Below are 26,537 nucleotides of genomic sequence, written 5' to 3' on the forward strand. Positions count from 1 at the left end.
GAGGATGTAAGGTTCACCTTACTTATTTTCTTTACATAAGATGCATTGCTTTCTTTTTCCTACCTGAATTAGACACTACATAAACTTTGAATTTAAATTCAGAAAAAGAAAGGGATTATCTTGGGGATAGCTCCAGTGAGCTTCCATGGATTTATTTCTTGTGAAAACTTCAGAACCCTTTGTTCAAAAGTTGAAAGTCTGCATTATATTCACAAAATAGGACACCAGTATACATTATACAGTATTTCTATGCACATTATTCATACATTCCACCATTGGATCAAAGAGGGCTTTTGGAAACTCCTTGTGAATAACATTTAACAACAAAAAGACCTTTAGAAAAATGCCTTGCAAAGAGAGAAAAATGTCTCACATAATTTTGAGTATTTCCACTCCAATTCATCTCCCCCATTGTTCAATGCATAACAAAAATCTAGACTTTTTTTTAAAAAACTACTGTTATTTTATGTATTTAGAGGAAAATCAATGGCTAGACCTTACTTCGTAAAGATATTTTGCTGATTATTTCCAGCTCTGACCGTGAAACCGGGAAGTCTGTAAGGTCAATTTTTGAGCTGCATTATCTTGAACTGGTGGTCGTGGCATCCCTTTTACCCTCGCTCCCCTGCTCTGTGTTACTCTGCAGAAACAGTGCAGGCGCCTCTGGTGCACAAGCGCAGAAGGAGTTCACAAGGGCTGCCGCACGCAGCACATGCCGCTGGCAGACGGCACGAACTGTGGTCCTGGGATGGTAGGTTTTCTCCAAGGGTGAGTCTTGTATCGAGATTATCCGAGGATGTGACGCGCTGCCTTTCAGCACTCTTCATCATTTGCTGTGACCTTTTGTCCTGCTAGTCGATTTAATGTTATTGCCGTGTTTTTTGTTATGTGCTATGGTGTCTAGTGAATCGAAATGGTAACTTGACCCATTTTTCAGATCTAGCAGGTGAATATTAGTTATAGTTATCATGAAATAATTACATGTTTATATAGTTATTTAAGTATATTAGTTTTTTATTAAAAATGAGCATAGACACAAAGGTCCTAATATTTTAGCTAATTTCCCAATTCAAGGATGTTATCATTTCATACATTTTTTCCCATAAAATTCAGTTAAGTATAACTGAAAGTTCAAAGTGTCTCCTTTGGCTCTTATTCGTTCTAATCATATATTGAAATACATATTATAATGAACTGCCTACTATACTATACCATTACCATTCTAACATCATTCATGAACTTATGTAAATCTGCCAACACGATATGCCGAGTGGTAGGGCTCACCGCGATAATGGTATGTGCTGTATGTGAAGATGCAGTCACATTGTATTCGGTACTCAAGCGTGAAGGCAAGTCATTTTGGCCTTGGTACCCAATATTGCCTGTACTGAATGCATTTTAGTCTGTTAGGCTCCCCTGAGCTACCCCAGTGCAAAAGGAACACTTCTCAGCAATGGGTCAGCTAGTGCTGCCTAAGTTCCCATTAGGCAAAAGTAAGAACTTAAAGTTCAGTTCCCTAGTTGAACTTACGTCTTTACCACTTTTTGTGTTATTGAAATGTGTGTGCCAGCTACTGTCCTTCCTTGCCTCACTTTTCCTTCAAAAGGTATGTTTTCCATGGGTTTCACTCACATCACAAATTAAAGTTATATCTGGAGTTTCAGCGGTTTTTGCAGTTGCTGAAATACTCAGTGAATCAAAAATCTACTGGAATTCTTCAGTTTATGGATTTAAGATGGAACTGAATTTTATTTTTAAGATTTCACTTATTTTTAGAGAAGGGAATGGAGGGAGAAGGAGAGAGAAACATGACTGTGTGGTTGCCTCTTAAGCGTCCCCTGCTGGGAAACTGGCCCACAACTCAGGCATATGCCCTGACTGAGACTCAAACTGGCAATCCTTTGGCTTACAGTCTGGTGCTCAATCCACAGAGCCACACCAGCTGGGGCTGGAACTGAATTTTAAAATTTGAACTCATCTATGGTTTCTATTTGGAGAGAAAGAATTAATTAATCATTAAAAAGAATTTTTTCTCAATTCTTGTGACTAGTACTTGTAATTATTTATTTTGCGGGGTGGGGGGAGCTGTGGCATTTGCGAGAGTGATTGATGATCTGAGGATAAGAGAGAAAAAGACCTCTCTGAATATTAGAAAGATTTGTCCCAAAGATATTCATTCACCTGATTCAAATCTAGGATTGGGCCTGAATGCCTTAGCAAATTTTAAAGTTACTTTATCCCATGGACATTCATGCTTGATTTCATGTGGCTAAAATAATAACTGATGTATTGATAAATATTAAGAGATACACTGTGTGTAACTAATTCATTGAGCAACCTGAGTCCAGTTTGGGCATAAACATTTTTAAAAAATTGAGATATCTGAGTAAAATGCACTTCTCTTAAGTATGCAACTCGACAGGTTTTACTGAGCGTAGACGCACACACAGCCAACATCCCTGTCAAGAAAGTTCAGTCTTGACTCTTTGTTGACAATTTCCCTTCTCTCCAGAGAGAGCTCCTGTCCATGTTTCCGTCTTCATAGATTAGTCTCTCTGTTCTTGATTTTAGTGTAAAGGGAACTATATAGTATGACCTTTTGGGGAAGGGAGTAGAGTAGGTCAAGCTTCTTTTGCTCAACATAATGTTTTTAGGTTTCATCCACATTACTGTATGCATCAGTGCTTCGTTCCTTTATGATGTGGTATAATTCAACTGTACAAGTGCACCGTAATTTGTTTGCTGAGTTTTTTGTTGATGGATAGTTGGATCATTTCCAGGTTTTGGCTGTTACAAACAAAGCTGCTCTGAGCATCCTTGTATGGGTCTCCTTATGGGCATATGTTTGCGTTTCTCTTGGGTAAATACCTGGAGTCGAATTTCTGGCTCATAGGGCAGGTGTATGTTTAACTTCACAAGAGAGTGCCAGACTATTTTCCAAAATATGTGTACCATTTTAGATTCCTGCCAAATATCTGAGAGTTCCAGTTGTCCTTCATTCCTAGCCAATCTTTAATATTGTGAGTGATTTAGCAAAATTTATTCTGGGGGCTGTAACATGGAATTTCATTGTGGTTTTAATCTACATTTCCCTGATTATTACCAGTCTTAAGCATCTTTTCATGTGATTATTAGCCATTTGAATATTTCCCCAATGACATTGTGGTAGGCATGGATTTGTCAGAATTTGGGGAAATGGAACAAGTGCTGAAACCTACTTTAAAACCCACGTAGGTTGAAAGCAGTGTGGTGTTTGGGGTAACTGCAGGTGGATCATAATAGATACAAATTTCCTTTTATAATCAATTGAAAGTAGTGAGCTCTTCTATTGCATTAGCAATATCCTGTATTAAATGGATCTTTTACTCAATGGTGAACAGTATTGCATTTTATCTTTTTCATGTTCTGATTTCACACACACACTCATGAGTGCATGCAGGGATTGTTGAAATATTTCTGGAATATGCCAACAAAATTTACACGTACCTAGTACATTCTATTCTAAGAATCTGTTTTTGTTCACTCCTAATGTGGCCTTCTTATGTTTAATGATTTGTTCCAAAGAAGGGCCCAGAGCATTTTTCCTTCTAATAAACTTGTCTATGGGATTCATTCATTCAGGAAAGATTTATTAAGGGCTGCTACATGATTAATTTAGATCAACTCAAGAGATTTTGAGGGGGCAGGGTAGGAATTTGATTGTGGGCTCTACATTTGAAATGTTAACTAGACATTCAAGTGAAGATGAGGAAGCAGTTGTCCATGTAATTTGTACATCAAGAGAAAGATCTGAACTGGAAGTGATTATTGATAGAGAAGAATAGAGGGCCAGGGCCTGAGCCTGGCAACATTACAATATTTATGTGATGGAGTACTACACAGCAGTAAAAAAGAAATTCTTACATTTTGTGACAGCATGAATGGATCTGGAGAATATTATGCTAAGCAGAATAAACCTGTCAATGAAAGACAAATACTACATGGTCTAATTTATATGTGGAATCTAATGAACATAGTAAACTAATAAATAAAAATGGAAGCATAAATACATAGAAAAGACAGTGTCTAGAAGGGAGTGAGGGTGGGGCACTGGGTGAAAGATAGTGAAGGGATTAACCAAATGACACTTATGCATGACCCATGGACAAGGAAAATGATATGGGGATTGACTGAGGGAGGGAAGAATGTGGGGTGGGTGGAGGTGGGGAAAAGGGAGACAAATTGGAAACAACTGTAATTGTATAAACAATAGAAAAGATAAACAAAAAATTTGGAAAGAAGGAACAACAAAAGAAACTGTAAAGTAGTAATTATTAAAGAAGAAAGAAGACCAAGAGTATGGAGCCTTGGAAACTAAGAGAAAAATGATGAATCAAGAATAACTTAGCATTATGCTAAGTGGGAAATAAGCCAGGCAGTGAAAGACAAATACCATATGACCTCACCTATAAGTGGCACCTAATCAGCAAAACAAGCAAGCAAAATATAACCAGAGACACTGAAATTAAGAACAAACTGACAGTGACCAGAGAGGGTAGAGGAGGATAATGGGGCAAAGAAGGGGAGGGGTCATCAAGGAACATGTATAAAGGACAATGGGGAGGGAACGATTGAATGAGGGAGGCGTGGGTAGTAGCGGGGAGAGTAATGGGGGGGGGAATGGGGACAACTGTAATTGCAGAACAATAGAAAATGGAAAAAGAATAATAAATAGCTCTATCATATGTTTCTAAGTCAAGGAAAACAGACTGAGAACTGGCCATTGGTAATACACTGTGGAAGGCCACTGGAAACCTACACATGAACAGATTCATGGAGGTTAGGGTATAAAAACTGGCTATGGTGGGTTTATGAAAAGTAGGCAGAAAGTTAGACAATGGACATAAACAACCCTTTCAAGGAGAAACAGGACAGCAGCTGGGGAGGAAAGTGAGATCTAAGAAAAGTTGTTGATTTCTGGTTGGAGAAACAAGAATATGCTTATATGTTGGTGAGAATATTCTAGTGGAGTATTTTTAAACTTTATCTAGTAATGGACCAGTCTCCTTCTAAAAATTTGTTTTTTGGTATAAAATGATAAAAGTGATTAACTAGCAAAGTGAAATAAAAGAAGACATCCAAAATGTAAGCCAGATTTTCTTATAGAAACAATGGCAGTTCCTCAAAAAATTAAAAATAAAATTATCATATGACCCAACAATACCATTTCTGGGTTATATATCCAAAAGAATGGAGAACAAGGTCTTCACGAGATATTTACATGCTCATGTTCATAGCAGCATTATTTACAGTGGCCAAGAGGTGAAGCAATCCAACTGTCCATCAACAGATGAATGAGTAAACAAAATATAGTACATACATGCAAAAAATGATTTAGCCTCCTTTTAAATTTGACCTATTGGTGTGACATTGGTTAATAAGATCATATAGATCTCAGGTGTACATTTCTGTGACGCATTATTTGTGTATTGTGTGCCCACCACCTAGATTGTCTTTTTAAAAGAAGGAAATTCTGGCACATGCTCTGTGTGTGAACCTTGAAGACATTATGCAGAGTGAAATAAGCTAATCATAAGGGCAGATACAGTATGAGTTCAGTTATATGAGATATATCCAGAGTAGTCCAATTCACAGAAAGAAAGTAGACTGGTGGTTGCCAGGGGCTGGGAGGAGGGGAGGATTGGGAATTATTATTTAATGGGTACACAGTTTCAGTTTGGGAAGAAGAGGTTTCAGTTTGGACAGATGGTTGCATAACGGCGTGAATCGTACACTTGAAAGTGGTTAAGGTGGTGAACTTCATGTTAACAATGAAAATTAAAATTCAATTTAGAATAAAACAAATAGAAGCTAATCTTTAAATCATTAGTAAACATAGAATCACTCCGTAAACTCTTACAAACGTTTCTGAATGCTCATTGGGACAGTGGTGCTATAGGGCAGATGGGAATTGCTGAGTGACTTTCTGAGTAATGAGAAGGGCTGTGATTAGTGCACGGATGGGTGAAGGGGTTGACTGTGGCTAGGATCCTGGATTTTTCATGTATACGAAGAGGCAGAAAGGCTGAGTACTGGGCAAAGATGCTGACAAGTGGGTAAAATGGACATTGGAGATTGCAGCAGGTTCTTTAAGTTTCCATTTTCTTGATATAAATAAGCAAATGATTATTGAGACTTTGGGTGAAATAGACTAGAAAGTTAGCTAAGAGAGTGAGAAAATAATAGATAACTGCACAAAAACAGCAAGCATGAGTATATATTGTATTAATCTAATATTTGCTTCTTTGCAAAAAAATCTTTATCTTACTAAATTTGTTTTCATGTGTATAGGTCTTCCTTCCTCTAAAGAAACTAAAGCTCAAAGGCAAGGGAAATTTTTTAATTCTTTTTGCATCCCATAGATTTTCTTAGTGAACTCAGTGAATATGCAGTAAATATTCATAGCATGGTGCTAAATGTAATCACATCTGAAATAACATTTTGCTTTAAACTGTATACATTTTGTTCTTCTATTGACATTTATGCTGCTATTGTAGTTACTGGTGTTCTAATTAGATATACATGAATCACTTTGTTGTGTGTTATTTTTGTAGCATTGCCACCATGGCCTATGTGTAAACAAAGAAATGGAAACACGTCCCGTAGATGGTGAATGGGGACCATGGGGACCTTACAGTTCTTGTTCAAGAACATGTGGAGGTGGAATCAAAAGCACATCCAGGCTCTGTAACCGCCCCGAGTATGTCTTTTTTATGTCACTGTAAATTAAGATTATCTCAAGGCACCAGAAACTAAACATCAGTTTCATTCACTTCTAAACTGGAGGTCAGTCTGTATGTTTCTGAGATTCAGAAAACTTCAGAACACTTTAAGTCATATTACTTTATATCTGGGTAGATTCAGACCTTAAACTGAACAGATGAAAATAATCTCTAGAATCTGAGTTAAGACTCAGCCATTTTTCCCTGACTTATTGCATATTTGAGAAATAGCTATAAATGATGACAGTAATGTAATGGTATTTGTACACTTAACTGTGTTTCTATTGGAAGCTACTTTTGCCTTTTAACTATGTTTTGTCTCTCCTGGTCAAATTATGTAGTTTCAATACCAGGGTGGTTTTTTTTTTTTGTAATTTGACAAGCCATATTTTCTGTCTTTGCTTTTTCTGTTATAGATCCATCCATGTGTTTAGCATGAATAAGTACTGAAGCTTATCTCCCCTCAATGTTATTTAAAAGAATTTAGAGATTTCATAAAGAGTTTTAAATGTTTCTATTGCTATATGATATATATATATATATGTAAGCAGTAATGACATTTTACTTAAAGTCTATTAACAAGAACTTTTAATGCAGATATATGACATTCTGAATAAAATCTGAGTTCATTTGAATTTTAGAATAACTAAGTTAGGCTACAAGTCTTTATATTAAACACGCTGAGGAAAGAGTTTTTATTTTCCAGCATAAATTGAAATAGAGATGGATGAATATAGGTTGATGCCATGAAACTCTTTGAACTGAGTGATAAGTAGGATAAATATGACAAAGACACATCCATATTTCCATATTTCTTTTTTTATTTCACATGGTATTATCTCTTGGTTATCACCTTTGGCTCACTATGCCCCCCCCCCCCCCCAGAAAACGAACAAACCACTTTTTGAGTTTTTAAAATAAATTCCCACCATAGTTCCCTATTAGTTAGTCCAGGGAAGGAGCAGGTGCGGTGTCCACCCTCCGGGCCACAGGGTCCACTGAGATGGGTGTTTTTAGTTGATCAGCCATAGACTTGCTTACAAACCCTGCTGCATCTGTTCCATACGCAGCGTTAGTGGGGCTCCCTGGAAAGGAATGGAACAGTTTTGGAAGTACATGGCCGAAAGAATGTTGTACTGATGTGCTTTAAAATGTAATGAATTTGACTAGGCCAAGAAACGGAGGAAAGTACTGTGTGGGCCGCAGGATGAAATTTCGGTCATGTAACACTGATTCATGTCCAAAAGGCAAGCAAGACTTTCGAGAGAAGCAGTGCTCCGATTTTGATGGTAAACACTTCAACATCAACGGGCTTCCGCCTGACGTGAGGTGGCTGCCGAAGTACAGCGGGAGTAAGTAATCGGAATACTTTTGACGTGAATCTTGCTTGGAGACATGGGAATACACAACTGTTTCATTGCTCACCCAAAATTCGACCTTTGTGTGTGTGTGTGCAGTTGCCATCAAAGATCGCTGTAAACTCTATTGTCGGGTTGCTGGGACCACTAACTTCTACCAGCTGAAGGACAGGGTTGCCGATGGCACCCCCTGTGGAACTGAAACTAATGACATCTGCGTGCAAGGCCTGTGTCGGGTAAGTAGACTTACGTTGGAAGTGACTTTCAGAAGACGATTGCTTCCGCTGTTTCACAATACTTCCTTGTGGATTCCTCTGGTGATAGTCATACTGTCTGCAGGAGTATCGTAGGAGACTGTTTACTGGGTGATTTTCTGCCATCAAGAGTAACGCCTGAAGCATTAAGATCAGTGTGCCAGTTTTCTTTTGTGTATGGCACTCAAAAGCAAGACAATGGATGGAGTCAACTTTCTGAAAAGATGTTAGGACACAGGTGTTGTAAAACCTTTTGATCCTTTGAATGGACCTTCTGTTGTGATCTTTTCACCTGCTCTGTGTTAATAGCAGTGATATTCTCCCTCCCTCTTTCCATGATCTTCTCTTACTTCTTGGGAACCTGGATCACACATTTACTGAGTACCTACTAGATGGTTAGATAAAAGGATGGAATAGAGTACGAACCTCCAAGGAGTTCACAGATTGGTGAGAGAAATAGGCAGGTAGACAATTACAATGCAGAGCTGTTGAGTCATCGGCAAGGTGGCTGGGGTTACTGGGGAAGGAGTGTCTTATTTATGGGGAGGTGGGTAAAGGCTCTGGAGACTGCTCGTGGAGCATGTGAGGACTCAGCTGATTATTGAGGATGAGGAGGTTTTAGAAAGGCGAGGAGGTAAGGGACCCGAGTTGGAAGTAGGAGCTAGCTGGTGGTTGTTTCATGCACTTTTTCTTGAAGTCCTTGGAGGTTCTTAGAAGGATTTGGATTGAGCAAGAGATGTAATTTGATTTTCATGGTGGAATATTTGGAATGTACGGGGGTAGGAGAAGACGGGAAGTAGGTGGCCATTTAACAAGATTCTTGGTGAGCCGCTGAGACCCTGGATTAAAGCACACACATTGCACCTGGTAATCTTAAAAACTGGCGATGAATTTGAAAACTAGAGCAGTGAATGCTGTCCAAAGGATACAAATGTAATTTTATGAACTCATTCTTTTGGTTCAGTGGAATTTGCCAGGGCCAATTCTCCCAATAACCAAACACCCAATACCAGTCACCCAGGTAACAAAAGGAGTTGCCCACAAAGGACTAAGAAGATGTTCAAAGGAGCATAAAGTAACTTGCACATTGGAATGCCTTAAATACTAGAAAAAGGGTACTCAGTGGCCTGAAAAACTTGTTTCCTCTACATTAATGGCAGAAAGTCATATAAAATAATGAAAATACGATTACCTGAACATACAGATGCATACTACTTTCAGAAAATACCTGGTTGAAATTTTAATTTTGGAAATATTTGCCCTGTGTATAAAAATCCATGAGGTTTATAAAATATTTAGTTTTCTGATCACTGAGTTTGGAGGAGTAGTCTAGAGAACTCAGTTATTGCAGAAGATACCGTCTGCACTTTGTGCTTCTAGACTCCTGAAACAAACCACTTATTTTCACCTTTATGTATTTATTCTTTTCACAAACTTCATTGTAGATATTAACTTTGGAGAAATAAACTTTCTTTCAATTGTACTCAGTTCATGTCCAGAGTTCTAATGTCATGAGTTAAAAAAAAGTCATGAAAGACTTCTCTGTGGAGGTATTTTAATGTGTTATTTACATAGTCATACTATTTGTCCCTTTTGAATTAATTATACTTCTTTAACGAGTGGTTTTCAAATGACGGATATAAGCATTACTGTCAGTGTTGGTTACTCTGTGTACTCCTAGGCCTTACCTCCAAGGTTTTCATTAAGAAAATCTGGGACTCTGACTTCCTAGGCACCTCCCTGTGTGACTTTGGTGCAGGAGTTGTGTAGATAGCCCTCTGAGAAATACTGCTTTTCCAACCATGGAACAGGCAGGTGACAATATTGGTGTATGATAACACTAGTAGAGATTATGAAAAAAATCCTGCTGTCTCAAATCTCCTATTAATTGAATTGAAATAAATTAGAACCTAATTTAAGTTCTTAATAAAAAGATCGTTTTTATAAAGATCCGCATTTATCATTAGTCATTTTTATAATATTAATTCTAATTTTTGTATTTTGAAGCAAGCTGGCTGTGATCATGTGTTAAACTCCAAGGCCAGGAAAGACAAATGTGGAGTGTGTGGTGGGGATAATTCATCCTGCCGGACGATGGCAGGGGTCTTCAACAGCGCTCATTACGGTAGGCTGTGGGTGTGTTTCTAGTTTTCCCTGTATTTGATATAATAATCGTGTATACCATGAAGGTATACTAGTCAGGATTGTTATTGCTTCATGTACTCTATACCCTTAGTTAAAAATGGTTGTTAAAGAAAAATTTCCTGAATATGAAAAATTAAGTCTTATACCAGATGTGTCCTTGAATTAATGAATTCACTGGCTCAAGGCAAATCCAATTTTTAAAATATATTAGGTGCCTTTATTAGAGTATATACATGGCTATATGACAGTGATGTTTGAACAGGCCCCCCCCCCCAGTTACCATTGTGCTCTTATTGCTGTTCCTGTCACCCATCATGCATATACTTATAACGTTTCCAGGAAACTTGCTTTGAGGTATTTTTTCATCATTGGGATAAATGTTTTGGTATGGCCTGTCTTATCTTGTTTCTTAATGATGATATATTGAAAATGTTGATTGAAGATACAGGATAAAACCATTAACTTAAATGTGGATAGAAGCCCTAGTTGGTGTAGCTCAATGGATTGAGAATGGGCTGCAAACCAAAGGGTTGCCAGTTTGATTCCCAGTCAGGGCACATGGCTGGGTTGCAGGCCAGGTCCCCAGTGGGGACCATGTGAGAGGCAACCACACGTTGAGCCACACTCCCTCTCTTCCCCTCTCTCTAAAAATAAGAAAATATTTTTTTAAATGTGGACAGAGAATTATTATTACATTTGTTCTTCTAAGAAGGATCTGGATTACAGAGTTCATTGATATTTGGCCATGATTTAATTCTTCTTCAAAATTGTTAGGAGAATATAGCAGGTATTTTCCATTCTAAAATTTTCTGGGACGCATTTTTTTCTTTTCATGGTAATAAAAGCAGCTCTATAAGATTTCCCTTGAAAAATAAAAATGTATGTTTTACAGTTTTAGTGTTCAGTTTTAAATTACATTCACATGTGTTTGAGCACCATTGTTTAAGTTGGTGTGAACTGCTTCAATTCAAACAGTATAATTTAAAACAAAATTTACATTTTTATTTATATTAAAAGCCTAGTACACTTTACACTATTATGATGCTTATGAATCTCAGTTACTAGATGATTTTATGTATTTTGTTAAGATTCATTATTCTACAGGAGTCACACATATTCAATTCCGTTTTTATAACTAATGGCATACCATTAATCAAAGTCGAGTCTATATTCACTGAAAAACATTTTTTTCCTTTAGAAAACCACATGTGCCAAATTAGTATTATACATTTAACCTTGCCAAATTGTACTATGGATTAAACAGTTTGCAAATGAGAAAAGACGCTAAATTCATTTGCAGCGTCTGAATAGCATTTATCACATCACTGCCCCCTGGTGGTGGCCTTCATCTTGTCACTTTTGCCATGTCTAGGAATTCTTTTCTTGAAAAACAGTAAGACAAATAGTGAAGGTCATAGGAATATTTTATAGTTAAAAAAATCATGAATTAAAGTTATTCTTAATTATTAAAATTACTGATACCTACAAGCATATCATATAATGTATACAGAATCATCAGGCCATTTATCACCTTATATTTTAATGTGATGCTTTAAATATAAATAGACCGCTCTAAAAACATGCAAGGTAATTTCATATTGGAGTTGCAAATTTGAGCTCTTTTAAACTTCCTCTTCTTAAATTCATTCTATATTTATCTAAGTTAATGTACAAGAAAAAAATTCAACTCCTTTTATTCATCTATTAAATAGAAGGGGAAAAAGGAAAAGGAAAAACTTAGAATTAATATCGCTAGAGCAACTGAGAATATATGAACAACTGTATAACATGAGTATTTTTAGCATAGTGAAAACTTCCCATTCTTTCTTCATGTATGTTTAATGTAGTTTTCCTCTTCTTTTGAGTAGTACCAGTGTTGGTGAATTTTCATAAAACAGAAATATTATTTTCATTTCTCTCAAGTAAATGCTTTACTGTTCTCTGGAGAATTTGTTAGCAGACTTAAAACTAATGTAAAATTTTGGAGGTAGCTATAGGGATTTCTGCTTACACTAGAAACTAAAAGCTTAAGAAAAATATGTTTCTCATTAACTCACATTATTTTGCTGTTTACGAAGTCTCTGTGTACACATATAGCAGTGGCCAACTATTTTGATGTCTGCTTGATTTGTGAATAGCATTTGGATTCCTGTATTTTTTTTAAAAACCTTGAAAAAATATAAAACGTAAAAGTAATAGTCAAATGTTCAAAAAGATATGGGTATTAAATATATCAGGAACTAACAGAGTAACTTTATTCTCATTCTATATTCAGAATTTTAGAAATAAGAAAAATTAGAAAATGTGCTTTAAGGATTCCAAACTGTGTACGTTTCTAGATGACAATCACTTTTTCCTCGATTCTTAGTAATTTGTATAAAGCATTGATTTAAAAATGAATAAGCACTGGCATCACTTATCAAAGAAAAATGAAATTGTTTACACTATTGAAGTGTTTCTATCACCCAGCAGTAATAGCCTCTGGGTCCTCTGTTTTGGGGGGAAAGTTAACATGTATAAAATTGTATTGCAGGTTATAATGTTGTTGTAAAGATTCCCTCAGGAGCAACAAACATTGACATTCTTCAGCACAGCTATTCTGGAAAACCAGAAGATGACAATTACCTCGGTAAACACTTCTAGTAAACAGCACCAATACGTGGTTCGTGTGTGATTTCATGGAGGTCTGCGGCTGATGTAAATTCTTGGAGGGCAAGAAGAGGCCTTTCGGCAACGTGCAACTGCAGTGCACACTGAACTCGAGTCGTCTGACTGCCAATGCGTGTTTTCTTCTGAGCTATATTCTGTCTCCTGTTTGAAAAAGATGGAACTAAATTCTGAAAAGGGAATTTGAGTTTATTCCCATGAGAGTGTTTCAGATAACCGAAGGTTATAGTTAGTTAAAGTTGCATGTGTATTTAGAACAAATCTTCTCTCTTTTACTCTAAAATTAATTAGAGACCTCTTTCAGGTTAGATGTTTTAAAAAACTTAATTTTTTTTTACCACATAGCAAAAGTAGAGTTTTTGAAAAGATTTTTCTGTTAGAGACAGAAAAAGAACTATAGGTTCATGCTTTTAGATGTTAATGAATATAGCCGTAGAATACAGGGTAGGGCAAAGGCAGGTTTACAGTTGTGAGTATGCAAAACACAGAATTGATCTTGTATTAGTATTAATTACTGTGTTTCTCATATAAATAACGGCAAACCTACTTTTGGCCCACTTTATAATATCTTTTAGCTACTTGTAGAGTTAGAATTCATTTCTTATTTATATTTAGAAATTAACTTTTAGGTTTAAGGAATGTCTTTAAGCCTGAAGATGAAGAGAATGTTTTACAAACATCCTCATTCTACCCGAATAATACTTTAATATTGACCTATGTATAATTATCCATGCTAGAATATGTGGTATAGAGCTGAAATTAAAAGTACCTGCTTCATATTAACAAAATGCAAAATATTGGCTCAAATAATCAATGCTTATAACTGAGGGTTTGAATCTTTAATGAACAGTTCATCTCAAGGATTACATTTGGTATTATAAAGTCAAATGTGAAGGGAACAGCTGTTTAATGGACGCAGGATTTTTTTTGGGGGGGAGCAATGAAAAAGTTTTAGAACTGGATGGAAAAGGTGATTAGAAAACACTGTGAGTGCACTAAATGCCATTGAATTCTTCACTCTAAAATGGTTAATTTTGTTATGTAAATTGTACCTCCATAAAAATGCAAAGAATTCAAATTCTTAGAGAAAGTCAAATGTAAATATTTTGATTATCCTTTTACATTTCGTTAATCTGTCTTAAGTTCCAAATGTAGATATTTGTATCTTCTTAGGAACAGAAAACACATTCTGCCCAAGTTTAAAAATTAGAGATGCTCACCAGAAAAATATCAAAATACTTAGTAAGAGAACCACTATTGACAATATCAAAATTAAAATGAGCAAAATAAACATGAAATCATTAGAAGGGATTTATAAAACATATTTATGAAATTTGCTTTGGTAACTAAGAGTAGTAAAAAATATACGTTTTTTCTCCGTAAGATTGCATTTAGTTCTGTTAGTTTTAATACAACTGGTACTCCCTTAAATAGGCCTATGCACTTTTGATAAAGTGTAGATTTATGTAGAGGAATTTATCCTTTGTAGGATAAATGTAGAACTTTATTGGTCCTTCACTGAATTCAGTGTAGTAGTATATAAAGGTGGTCATAATTGTCCATACAGACATCAAACTATCAAACTAATTTGGCAGTAGTTACTTCAAGGTTGCATTTTTAAGGGGTGTAGCCATAGGTAATTTGTGTGCCCTGGGTGGGGTTCCCTTGAAGACCAAACACACACTTTCCAAACAGGTTGCTGTTCCACTGAGAAGTATAATATTAGAAAAGCAAGCAAGATGTATTTGCTTGCTTACATGCTAATAAGGGGTTTTTATTAGTGTTAAATTTAAAATACTATATATCCTCTTGAAAATTAAAAAAGCACAGTGCTTTGTAATTTATCCACAGCAATAGAATGCTTCTCCATGGAAGAGATCCAGACATTTATATAGAGAGTCATGTAGTCATCACATGCCTTTGCAAACACTGACCCTAGACGTTAACATTTTTTTATGATTTTTTGACCTTAGAATTGTAAAGCTTTGCACATTCTTTTCTAAGGTAAGTACAAATGGAATATTGCCTCAGTCTAGCTGCTCTTTCTTTCCTTGCCACTGAGGAGCAGGTCTGTTGTAGCTGATGTGTCTGCTGTGTCCATGACTTCCTCCTGTTTCCCCACTTCCTCTGTGTCTCCCAACGCTGCCGTCTTGGGAGGAAGACATCCACCTCATAGAGAAAAGTGTAGGGTGAATTTATTTTAGTATCTTTGGCTGATATCCTGAAGTTTCCCTACTTATGGGTTATATACCACATTATAGCAAAATAAAGTTTATTGTCCCAATACTAATTTACATTTACATTCTTAATATCAAAAAGGGATTTGAATCTTAAAAGTTAAAAGCTGTTTCTGTGCTGGTGACTGGTTTTCTTATTTCATGAGTCCCATTCTTTTACAGCACTATCGGACACTCGAGGGAACTTTCTTTTGAATGGAAATTTTGTCGTAAGTAAGGCAAAAAAAGAAATCAATGTACAAGGAGCTATTTTTGAATACAGTGGTTCAAACAACTCTGTTGAAAGAATTAACAGTACCGATCGGCTGGAGGAAGAACTTGTTTTGCAGGTAAGTTCTCAGTAGTTCTTAATAAGACTTAGTTTTAATTGTGTTAGTAAACTGTTATGGTTACTGGCTTTGCACTTATTATTAAATATAAAATGATATCTTGTCAGGCTATATCTTTTATGAATTAATTATATGCTCCTTTGTATTTTTATTGAGGTTTTGTGTGTGGGTAATTTATACAACCCTGATGTACGTTATTCCTTCAACGTCCCTGTGGAAGAGAAGAACGACCTGTTCACTTGGGATCCACAGGGACCCTGGCAGGACTGCACCAGAATGTGTCAAGGTAGTGTGGTGTCAAAGACTCGGAAGTTTGTGCATGCGGGTATAATTGGGGGTACTTTTCAGTCTGGCTTCCACTGTCTGGCTGTGTTCTCCTCACTGTCCACGCACATGTACACCACATACACTACACAGCTTTCCTGTCCTTTTCCCCCTTCCTCCTTTTCTCCCCCCTCATTCTTTCCCTTTCTTTATACTTAACAGCCTCATTTATCTTTACCCATTTCAACATTCTGCAGTACTGCCTCTTCCCTTTCTTCTCACACTGTCTTTCTCAACAGTCACAGAAAGTGTCTCTAACTGGGATACTGTGTCCCAGTGAAATAATGAGTCCCCTCCGCACGCTTGCCTAGCCACCCGTCTGCTCCTCCTAGTGTCGAAGGACTGAACATTCTTTCATTCTTTCATTGCCCTTCTGTGGCCACAAGAGATGCATATTTGTACTGATGGCGTGAATTACTGAAAGGCATAGTGGGAAATGAAAAGTTTACAGTAGGGAAAGAAAATGAAAAGACTGAAGTCTTTAATGACCTGTAATGATGGATATTTAATTGTATAGTACTCTTCGTTCACATCAGTAAACATTGATTGAGGGACTACTTTGCTTCAGGTTATTAATAAGGCCCCCCCATTCTGAATTCAAGTTTTAAAGTCTAGAAGATGAAACAGAGTCTGAGTAGACTACCTTAATTTTTAATGACAAATGCAGTGCTATGGGCAGACACAGAGGGGACCACCAAAAAGATGGAGGGAGCCATTTGTGAGGAGATTAAATCTGAAGATACAGGGAAGTTTGTATAGAATGGAAAGGCAGTTCCCAGGGGGGTTTGGGAATTAAGGGAGCAGTGGGTCAGAGGAGAGGATGCTACCAAGGACAGTATGGAAATGAGCTGTGAGCAGGTGGGTGGCCAGAAATAGGGACCACAGAGGATGGGAATGTGAGGGACAGTCCAACCAACTGACCTCAAGGTGCCAAGAAAACTGTGGTGTCCCATTCAGAAGAGGCACAGTCTTGGTTGTGTGGTGCTGGTATCGTGGCATCCAGAGAGGTTGTGTGGGAAGCAGGTGTTCTGTTTGGGTAAGTGTCTCAAAGGAGGGCTAGTGAGGTGGATGGTTCAAGACCAACTGGGATAAATGCTAGGCGTGGGAACAAAGGCTTTGCTCACACAGGAGGAAAAGGAATGCATGTTCACAGACAGACCCGCATGCACTTTACAGGAGAGAATGCAGGTGTGGGGAGCTGGGGCCAGCTTTGGAGGACGGAGTAGGTAAGCAGGTCTGTGGCAGTGGGTATGGAACGCTGGGAACATAACCACAGGACAGGGGAATGAAGGAACATTCTGAATGTGGAGAACATGCCAAGCAAAGAACAACAGGATCCAAAACGGAGGTTGGGACAAGACATGGTGAGATGGTTGGGAGTCTGAAGCAGGAGAGGTCTCTCAAACAACCGTGTTCACGGCAGAGGGAGCTATTAATTCTGTTGCCACATGGTGATACTGTGATTGGGCCGAGGGGAGAGGGGAGAGAATCATAGGGGAAAAGGGAATGGACTCACATGAACAAGTATAAAAGACACATGGACAATAACTAAGGGTGGGAGGTGGAAAGGGGAGGGAGGCAGGGAGCATGGGGTGGGGGGCGGGCAGGGTTGGGAATATAAGACAGAAACCTGTACTTGAGCAAGAATTAAATAAAAATTATATTTTAAAAAAAATTTAAAAAAAATATTCTCTTTGTGTGTGTAAAGTTTCTCTAGAGTTAAAGTTTCTCTAAAGTTAAAATTCCTCAGTTTTATTTGGTTATTTCTTTTCCTGTATGGAAAGTTATCATTCCTCAAACTTTTGGTGAGACCTGTGAATTTTGTCTATGGTTTAATCTGTCAGCTGAAATTTTTCTTCATCTATTGCTCCCATGGCCCTCTTTCTCTTGCTCTAATTAATGTCGCTTTTTTACGCCTGTTACATGGCTGACATCTTGTGCTTTCCTTTCATTATTACCCAAGGAAGTCTTTTCAAGTTTCTTTTCTGTTGAATTTCCTGTTTCCTAAATCTCATGAATTCCTCTTTTTTAAATTTTATTCCCCCATTGGGTGGAATATATCCCCCAATATTTTCCTGGTAAAAAAAGGTAGTTTTTTTTAGACTTTTTCTATCTGGAAATGGAATTATTCTATTTTCACACCTGATTGATAGTTTGGCTAGTATAACATTCTAAGTTAGATTATTTTGCTTTACAATTCTGAAAGCCTTGTTTTCCGATTTCCTGTGACACTTTTTGTTGTGCAAGTTTTGTGGACTGTCTCTTTAAGTCCTAGTGATGTGAAACGTCAGGACGATGTGCCTTCATGTGGGTGTATGTCTTTCTTCTGGTTTCCTAGGTTATTAGGATGCTATTCTGATTTGGAAACATCATTTGACTTGAGAAAATTTATCACATCATTTCTTTGATAATTTTTTCACATTAAATTTCTCTTCCATCTTTCCAAAATTTGTATTATTTGGATATGTGATCTCCTGGATTGATCACTTATTTTCTCATTTCTGTTCCTTATTTATGTTGTTTTCTTTCTTTCTTTTTTTCTTTCTTTAGCTTAACCCTATGCTTTTAAAAAGTTATTGTATTTTTTTTGTTACCATTTATCCTGCTTATACCCCTCACTGCCCCATAGTCATCACACCGTTGTCCATCCATGAGTCCTTTTTCCTTTTTGTTTTGTCCCTCCATCCCCAAACCACCCCCAGAGCTGTCAGCCTGCTCTCTATCTGAGTCTGTCTTTGTTTTGCATGTTAGTTCAGTTTGTTCATTAGATTCCACATATGAGTGAAAACATAGGGTATTTGTCTTTCTCTAACTGACTTATTTCACTTACTATAATGTTTTCCAGGTCCATCTATGTTGTTGCGAATGGTAATATTTTTTTATGGCCAAACAGTATTCTATTGTGTAAATGTCCCATAGTTGTTTTACCCACTCATCTACTGATGGACACTCAGGCTGCTTCCATATCTTGGTGATCATAAATAACACTGTAGTGAACATAGGCGTGCTTATGTTCTTTTGAACTAGTGTTTTGGGTTTCTTTGGATATATTCCCAGAAGTGGGATTTCTGAGTCAAAAGGCGGATCAGATCCATTTTTAATTTTCTGAGGTAACTCCATCCTGCTTTCCACAGAGGCTGCACCAGCCTGCATGCCCACCAACAACGTGAAAGGGTTTCCCTTTCTCCACATCCTCGCCAGCACACAAGAATAAGTTCAAAATGGATCAAAGACGTAAATGTTAAACCTGAAACCATAAAAATCTCAGAAGGAAACATAGGCGGTAAAATATTGCACATTGCTTGTAGAAATATTTTATTTGATATTCCTTCTGGCAAGGGAAACAAAAGAAAGTAAACAAATGAGACTACATCAAACTAAAAAGTTATTGCACTGCAAAGGAAACCATCAACCAAATAAAAAACAACCCATGGAATGGGAGAACATATTTGCCTATACATCCAATAAGGAGTGAATATCCAAAATTTATAAAGAACTTATAAAACTCATGACCAAAAAACCACACACACAAAAATACACAATAAAGAAATGGGCAAAGCACCTGAATAGACACTTCTCCCAAGAGGATATACAGATGGCCAATAGACATGTCAAAGGTTGCTCAATATCACTAATTTTCAGAGTTGCAAATTAAAACCACAGGGAGATATCACCTCATACAGGTGAGAATGGCTATCATCAATAAATCAGCTTACATTGTTAATATTCTCACAAATCTTGCTTTTGTTTCATGGTTGTAATAACTATGTCTGTGAGAGTATTAATCATAGCTTGTAAGTTGTTTTCTGCTTCCTGACATACCTGTTTCACTTTAGTTCTGTTTTGTTTTTATTTTGTCCTCTTTTGTGCTAGTAGTTTTCCTAAAATATCTGCTGATCCTTTCTCACTTTTTCATATTTATGGCTAAAATGCTGAAAATCCTGTGTGGGTCATACGAGTCAACAAGGGGCCTTATTATTGAGTAATTGGGTTGCTAGGTAGCCTTTTTCATGTGTCGAGAAGCCCCAAAGGTCATTGTTAATTGTTCTTTTCTCTTGGGCTGAAGAGACTACCAAGAGGGGAATTCTCCCATCTTCTGAAGATCATTGAGAGACCCAGGGAACCATATAAGTTGGCCTGGAGCTAGAGGGAAATGAAGAGTCCAGTGGGCCTGGATCTCGTCATTCAGTACGAAGGCTTTTACTTGAACCTCCATCTTCAGTGCAGTGCTTCCTCAGCTTCTGTGTCTGTGCCCTCAAGTTCACCTTCTGGGGAGCTATGTTAGCCTCTGGGCACACGTGGCTAGTCCACTGAAATGTGCTATCTGTGAAATGTACAATGGATTTTGAAGACTTAGTATGTAAAAAGAACATAAAATATCTCATCAATAATTTCTGATGTAAATATATTATTAACAACAATATATTGTAAAATATGTCATCAATACTGATATGTTGAAGTGATCATCTTTGGACTTTTAGGGGCAAATATAAATATATGAATTCCTCCAATATCTTTTTGCTCTATTGTTGTGAGTACTAGAAAATGTGGAATTGCTTATGTGGCTCACCTGCTGTTTGTATTGGCCGGTGCTGCTTCCAGCCAGAAGGGCGGGAGTCCAACTGTCCTCTGCAGGCGTGTTCAATCAGCTCTGCATCTTTCCAGGGCTACCCCTTCACACAGTCAGCTCCTCAGAGGAACTGGTGTGTTGGACTCCTGGGCTTTTCTTGGATCCTATCGCATGAATGGTTTGTTTTTTTTCTCACTTTCCCCCTCAACACAGGTTTAAGTTTCAGCTTTCTTGGCTTTGTTAAACAGTTGTTTCCATCTGCTTTACATATTCGGAATTTCCTTTTCTTGCCTACTGTGTTTTTGTTTGTATTTGTTGCGTTCTTTTAGGTTTATGCGTCGTTAGTATTCCCATATAGTTATTTCATGTGTTTAGGAAGGACCAGAGATGAATGTGTATGTTTACATTTAGCTGTCTGGGATTTCAACCTTGAACTTTGATAATACAGAAATTTGACCAGACCACTGACTGATGGAACTCTTTCCTGTTTCCTCATTGCAGAAAGTGTCAAGTTTAATCTGCTCTAGCTTGTTATAACCACTTGTCTTAGTTTTTGCTGGGGTTATGCAGCGTACAAACCCTGCCAGATCTCAGTGGTGTAGGACAACACAGGTGTATTTCTTGCTCATGTTATGTTTTGGTTGTCTGTGACTCTTCTTTATGTGTGACTTTATTTTTTTAGAGCAGTTTTAGACTTATAGAAAAATTGAGCAGAAAGTACAGATATTTCCTATAATCTCCTTTCTTCCACTCCCCACCCTTATCCCCATTTTTAACATCTTGGACTGTTATATAGTTGTTACAATCAATGTGTTATTATTAACTAAAATCCATTGTTTACACTAGAGTTCACTGTTTGTTGTACAGTCTAGGGCTGTGGCAAGTGTATGATGACATGTACCCACTATAACAGTACCATACAGCATTCTTTCGCTGTACAAGAAACCCCTCCATCCCCCTGGAAGCTGTGACAGCCACTGATCTTCCTGCTGTTTTTTCATGCCTTTTTCATTCATGACTCTAAGCTGAAAGATCAGTGCCTCTGGGAAAGGCTGTCTTGGAGATGGGGGAAGGGAAACAGCTGGCAGAGTCAGGCCGTGGCTTTAGGAGCTTCTGCCTGGACCTGGAATAGGTCACATGCCCCTACCAGGTTGGCATGTCAATGGGCAGGGATGTATACTCCTCCCACAGGAAGTTACCGTAATGTTGCAGCAAGCGCAGATGTGCCATTCTCTTACAGGAAACAGGGAACAAATAACGGGAGAACAATAACATAGTGTACCATACAATGTCATCGCCCACCCTGGCCACTCAGTTCTCCTCTAACGACCACTCCATCCAGCTATGATAAATGTCTGTCTACTCCATCCATACCTGTCCCACTTTTCTATGTCTCTTCACCAAGCAAACCCCTCAGTATTTCAGGATTGAGCTTATTATAGTCAGTCATTCCCGATGAGAGTAACACACTAGTCTATTCTATATGGTGCACTGGACTTTTTTGCTTTCTCAGTGGAATCCGTTAGGCTATTAGCAGACTTAAATATTCGTGGAACATCTACTTATATACGTTTTTCTTTTTTTTTTTTTTAAATTTTCATTTGACTTTGGCCAAGGTGTCCACAGAAGAAAAATTGCCTGCATACGTAAGAGTGATCTTATGGTAGTGTCCGATCAAAGATGTGACCACCTGCCACTCCCGTTGTTCATGACTGAAAGGTGCAATACCGACTGTGAACTAAGGTAAAGAGAGATCGTGTAACCAGATTAAAGTCAATAATGAGATAAGATGCAAAGCCTCCAGTGCAATGCCTGCCACAGAACGGACATGTGACTAATGTCTACCCTCTGTCCCTGCTATTAAGAAATTTCAGGCTCATGAACTTATGAAACTTGGCAGTTGGTTTCAGTTTTTGTTCATAGTATTTGCTGGATACCAGTATAGGGGCCTCAGTATTTTGAGTAGGAAATAGAAACAAAATTATATGTTAAATATATGCAGGTAAACTCTAGTCTGAAAATGTGTGATTTAAAGATCTGAAACAATAAATTTTATAGCACGATTCTGTAATTCCCATTTAACTGATGAACCAGTAAGCTTTTAAAGTTTGAGGATTAGAGAATTAATAGATAGAAACATCAACTTTATCAGCATTGTGTTCATTATACATTAAGGAACATGACCTAAATGATATCAGGGAAGCTTGCACTTCTAACTCGAATTTCTTGTCATTAGGGTTTGTGTGTGTGTGATTATTCTTAAGAGTGAAGCTAAGAACAATAACCCATCTGGCAGGTGGGTTAATTGACAACAATTGACAATTGACAATTAACCCATCTGACAATTAACATTCAAAGGTGGTCAGAACCTCCTTCAACCACAAAGGATGGAAATTTTTATATACTTGTGATGATGGTTGAAGACATATAGAGAAATGCTAGTGGTAGAACTGACTGTGTAAGTTGCATCACTGCATTGTAGTTGAATGAAGCGCAGTGAAATCCTTGAGATACTTGCGGATGGAAATAAACTCCATGAATTCTGTGCTTTGTTACACCCATACACTACTATTGCCTGATTGGTTGCTGGACTGTAAGTGGATTACTTTGGCAAAAAGTAGCTGATTTTATTTGTGGAAAAGATGTTTTCCCTGCAAATGTGTCTAAAAACAGATCACACGAATAAATAAGAAAATGTGATATGCTCTATAAAACCCTGATTTACCAATTTTTAAAAGCTTTATGTATGCAGTCAGATCCTTAGTATCCCTGATCATAACTATAGAGGGAAACACTACCTGATTATGAGTCAAATATGTTCAGACTGAATTATCCAATTATTGCCACTAGAATATCAGGTAATCTTGATCTAAACCAGCTGTTTTCAAAGGTTTTTTTTGTTTGTTTTTGTTTTTGTCTTTGGAAAAGCCTAGGGTTTCTTGAACATACCTCCAAAGCCACCACCACAGGCCAGGGTCAGTAGACACAGTGCAGGCTCCCTGACTATAGCTTTCACCAGACCAGCTACATCTTTATGTATTTGGAGATCAAGTTAGATTTACTTGGGAAAAAAGTGGTATGTCTAACAAAGTGCTTGTACCATCTGAACACACAGCCCCTCTGGGCCTCATATTCTCATCTATAAAATGAAAGTTTGGGATGTATTATACCTAAGAACTTTTTATATTTCTAATTCAGTGATATATAAAATATTTTCAGATGGCTTGTTCATCAACTCCAACACAATTTTACGAATTGAGTTGTGTGCATGAGTTCCTCTGAATCTGTCTTTTAAATTGCATTAACTGGCACACCTCAAGCATAATAATTTCCTTTAGGTGGCACATTATCGGCAAGAGTGAATGTTCATCCCACTGCGGTCAAGGACACAGGTCCTTGGACGTGCACTGCATGAGGTATTCCATTCACAAAGGGCAGACTGCTCCAGTAGATGACCACCACTGCAGCGACCAACTCAAACCTCCTACCCGAGAACCCTGCCATGGTGCCTGTGTCTTAGCAAGGTGGCATTATTCCGAATGGTCCCAGGTACAAGTGAAAAGTATTACCTAAGAAAAATTACTCCTTTTCCCTCTAATTAAATATCTGTTACTCTAAAGTATGCTTGTGTTAAGTTTATTTTGCTGTTACCACTTTTTTTTTGGTTTGTTTTTCAATAAGTGTTCCAGGAGTTGTGGAGGAGGGGAAAGGTCTCGAGAATCTTACTGTATGAATAACTTCGGCCACCGTCTTGCTGACCGAGAATGCCGAGAGCGCCCCCAAGGGACCAGAGAGAATTGCAATGAATTTCCCTGTCCCAGTTGGGCTACCAGTGAGTGGAGTGAGGTAACATTGAACACACGAGGCTTAGAAATGTCAGGATAATGTGTAGGAAAGCTTTGTGGTATAATGCTTTGTGTGCTTCAAAACTATTTAAATTTTTTAAATGCTTTGTAAATAACTCTGTTATCAGGCCAATAAAAATTAGTAAGTGGTGTGTTCTTGAAATATTTATAGTATTTGGCTAACAATGACCTTAACTTGTGTTTAACCTATAATCATTTTCGTAAGCAAACCCCACTGTGCACAATAGCCTGAAATACATACTAATTCAAAGGTAATTGTTGCACTTTTGTTTCTAGGACACACAGATGTGGCACTGGGATTCGGACAGCAGGTTGGGGTGGCTGATCTTATCCAGTGAATATCTCTGGGGGAGTGAAGGGAAAATGTCTTTAGGGATGATCTTTCATCTGTACCTTCATATGAAAATTAATCATGGTATCATTTCTTAAGGTATTGTATTGATTAACATTGAAAATAATGGTCCGTTGTGTTCTTACAGTGCCTGGTTACCTGTGGAAAAGGAGCAAAGCAGCGGCAGGTGTGGTGTGAGCTGAATGAGGATCGTTTGAATGATGGCTTCTGCGATCCGAGCACCAAGCCTGAGTCTCTGAGACCTTGTGAGCTCCACGCATGTGCTTCCTGGCAAGTAGGACCGTGGGGTTCTGTGAGTATATGATAAGGGCATTTCTGATTTAATCCATCTTTGCCAAGTAACACCAACACTGTGGTGTATTCATTCTTTTCGTGGATGCAGTTAGATGCGGATTGTTTTACCGGAAAATCACCACTGAACTAGTACACCCTATCTGCAAAATTTTCTCACTAGTGCTATCAATTTGCTCTGGTAAACATTTCAGCTTTGCGTTTGGATTTCCTTTTGTTAACGAAAATGCTACAAATTTTATGCTTTCATCAGTGTGTTTATAAATATTTTCATGTTCTGTTTCTAAATTATCTTCACTGTGTTTAGAATAGGCATTGTTTAGACGTTTTGCCCAAGGGGAGGCAGGAATCTGCAGGGTGAGCAGTGGTCAGGCTGGATGAGGGTGGGCAGTTTATTACCCTGTGCAAGGTTGCCACAGTTGATGGGAAATGTTCTCTCGTTGTCGCTTTAACTTTCTCTTCGTGCCCTTCCTACTTTATCTCTGGAATTCACTGAGCTCTGATTCCTGGTGAAGACTCTACGAATGAGTGATGTCCAGACTTCCTGTCCTCAACAGTCCTGCTCAGCTCTTTAAACTCATATCCATGGTTTCTTTCATGGAGTCAGTCCATCTCAGATTTGGTCTTCTGCTCTTTCTGCTACCTTTTCTTTTTCCCAGTATTATTCTTTTCCAAAAACCCCCCTGCTGTCTCCTGATGTGCCTAGGGTAGGACAGCTTCAGTTTTGTTATTTTGCTTCTTAGTGATACTTCAGGCTTAATTTGTTCTGGGACCCACCTGTTTCTCTTTGTGGCCAACCAGGATATTCGTAGACAGAGGTACACCAGGTGGATTTTGAAAAGTATTTAGTTCCCTAAATTCCGTTTACTCTGGCTCCAAATGTCAGGTCTCTACTGATATTTTAACATGATAATGTTATAAAGATAGGATAATAACTGTTCATTTTAACTTAAATATTTTATTAGTATTTTCATATATTTGAATAAATACATACAGCAAAAATTTACTAATATTTAGTCTGGAATCTAGTGTAAGAAAGTAATAAAAAGGTAGACTGAAAGTATGTTATTAACTATGTCTTCATTAAAAATTTATGTAATTTTAAAATAATGTGTTTGATATCTGCTCACATTCTTCAGTGCACAGCCACCTGTGGACACGGGTATCAGATGCGTGCTGTTAAATGCGTCCACGAGCTACTTAATGCGGTGTTGGATGACAGAATGTGCCATCGAGCCAGTCGCCCTAGTGACAGGCAGGTAAAGGACACATCTTTGTGGATTGCAAAAGAAAGATTTGTGATATAGGAGGATTACTGATATGTTAACATTATTTCCACATGTATTTTTCCCACTATCTACCTTAAGAACATGTGTGCATGCA

The 26,537-nt window shown here is 37.7% G+C and overlaps 1 protein-coding gene across 1 annotated transcript in view; it reads left to right on the plus strand.

The window, feature by feature from the left end:
• Positions 1 to 26,537, plus strand: part of LOC118995193 (A disintegrin and metalloproteinase with thrombospondin motifs 20-like) — a 116,934-nt gene that overhangs the window by 16,552 nt on the left and 73,845 nt on the right. The window contains exons 9-21 of the mRNA XM_037058131.1: positions 647 to 751; positions 6,594 to 6,739; positions 7,932 to 8,113; positions 8,219 to 8,355; positions 10,381 to 10,498; positions 13,052 to 13,147; positions 15,585 to 15,751; positions 15,908 to 16,037; positions 22,262 to 22,388; positions 23,984 to 24,194; positions 24,327 to 24,491; positions 24,991 to 25,155; positions 26,294 to 26,413. Of these exons, the coding sequence (XP_036914026.1) occupies positions 647 to 751; positions 6,594 to 6,739; positions 7,932 to 8,113; positions 8,219 to 8,355; positions 10,381 to 10,498; positions 13,052 to 13,147; positions 15,585 to 15,751; positions 15,908 to 16,037; positions 22,262 to 22,388; positions 23,984 to 24,194; positions 24,327 to 24,491; positions 24,991 to 25,155; positions 26,294 to 26,413 (1,869 nt within the window). The remainder of the gene's footprint in view (positions 1 to 646; positions 752 to 6,593; positions 6,740 to 7,931; positions 8,114 to 8,218; positions 8,356 to 10,380; positions 10,499 to 13,051; positions 13,148 to 15,584; positions 15,752 to 15,907; positions 16,038 to 22,261; positions 22,389 to 23,983; positions 24,195 to 24,326; positions 24,492 to 24,990; positions 25,156 to 26,293; positions 26,414 to 26,537) is intronic.

This window comes from Sturnira hondurensis, unplaced genomic scaffold (genome assembly GCF_014824575.4).
Source record: "Sturnira hondurensis isolate 20B ecotype Veracruz unplaced genomic scaffold, ASM1482457v3 Scaffold0009935, whole genome shotgun sequence".
Lineage (NCBI taxonomy): Eukaryota > Metazoa > Chordata > Mammalia > Chiroptera > Phyllostomidae > Sturnira > Sturnira hondurensis.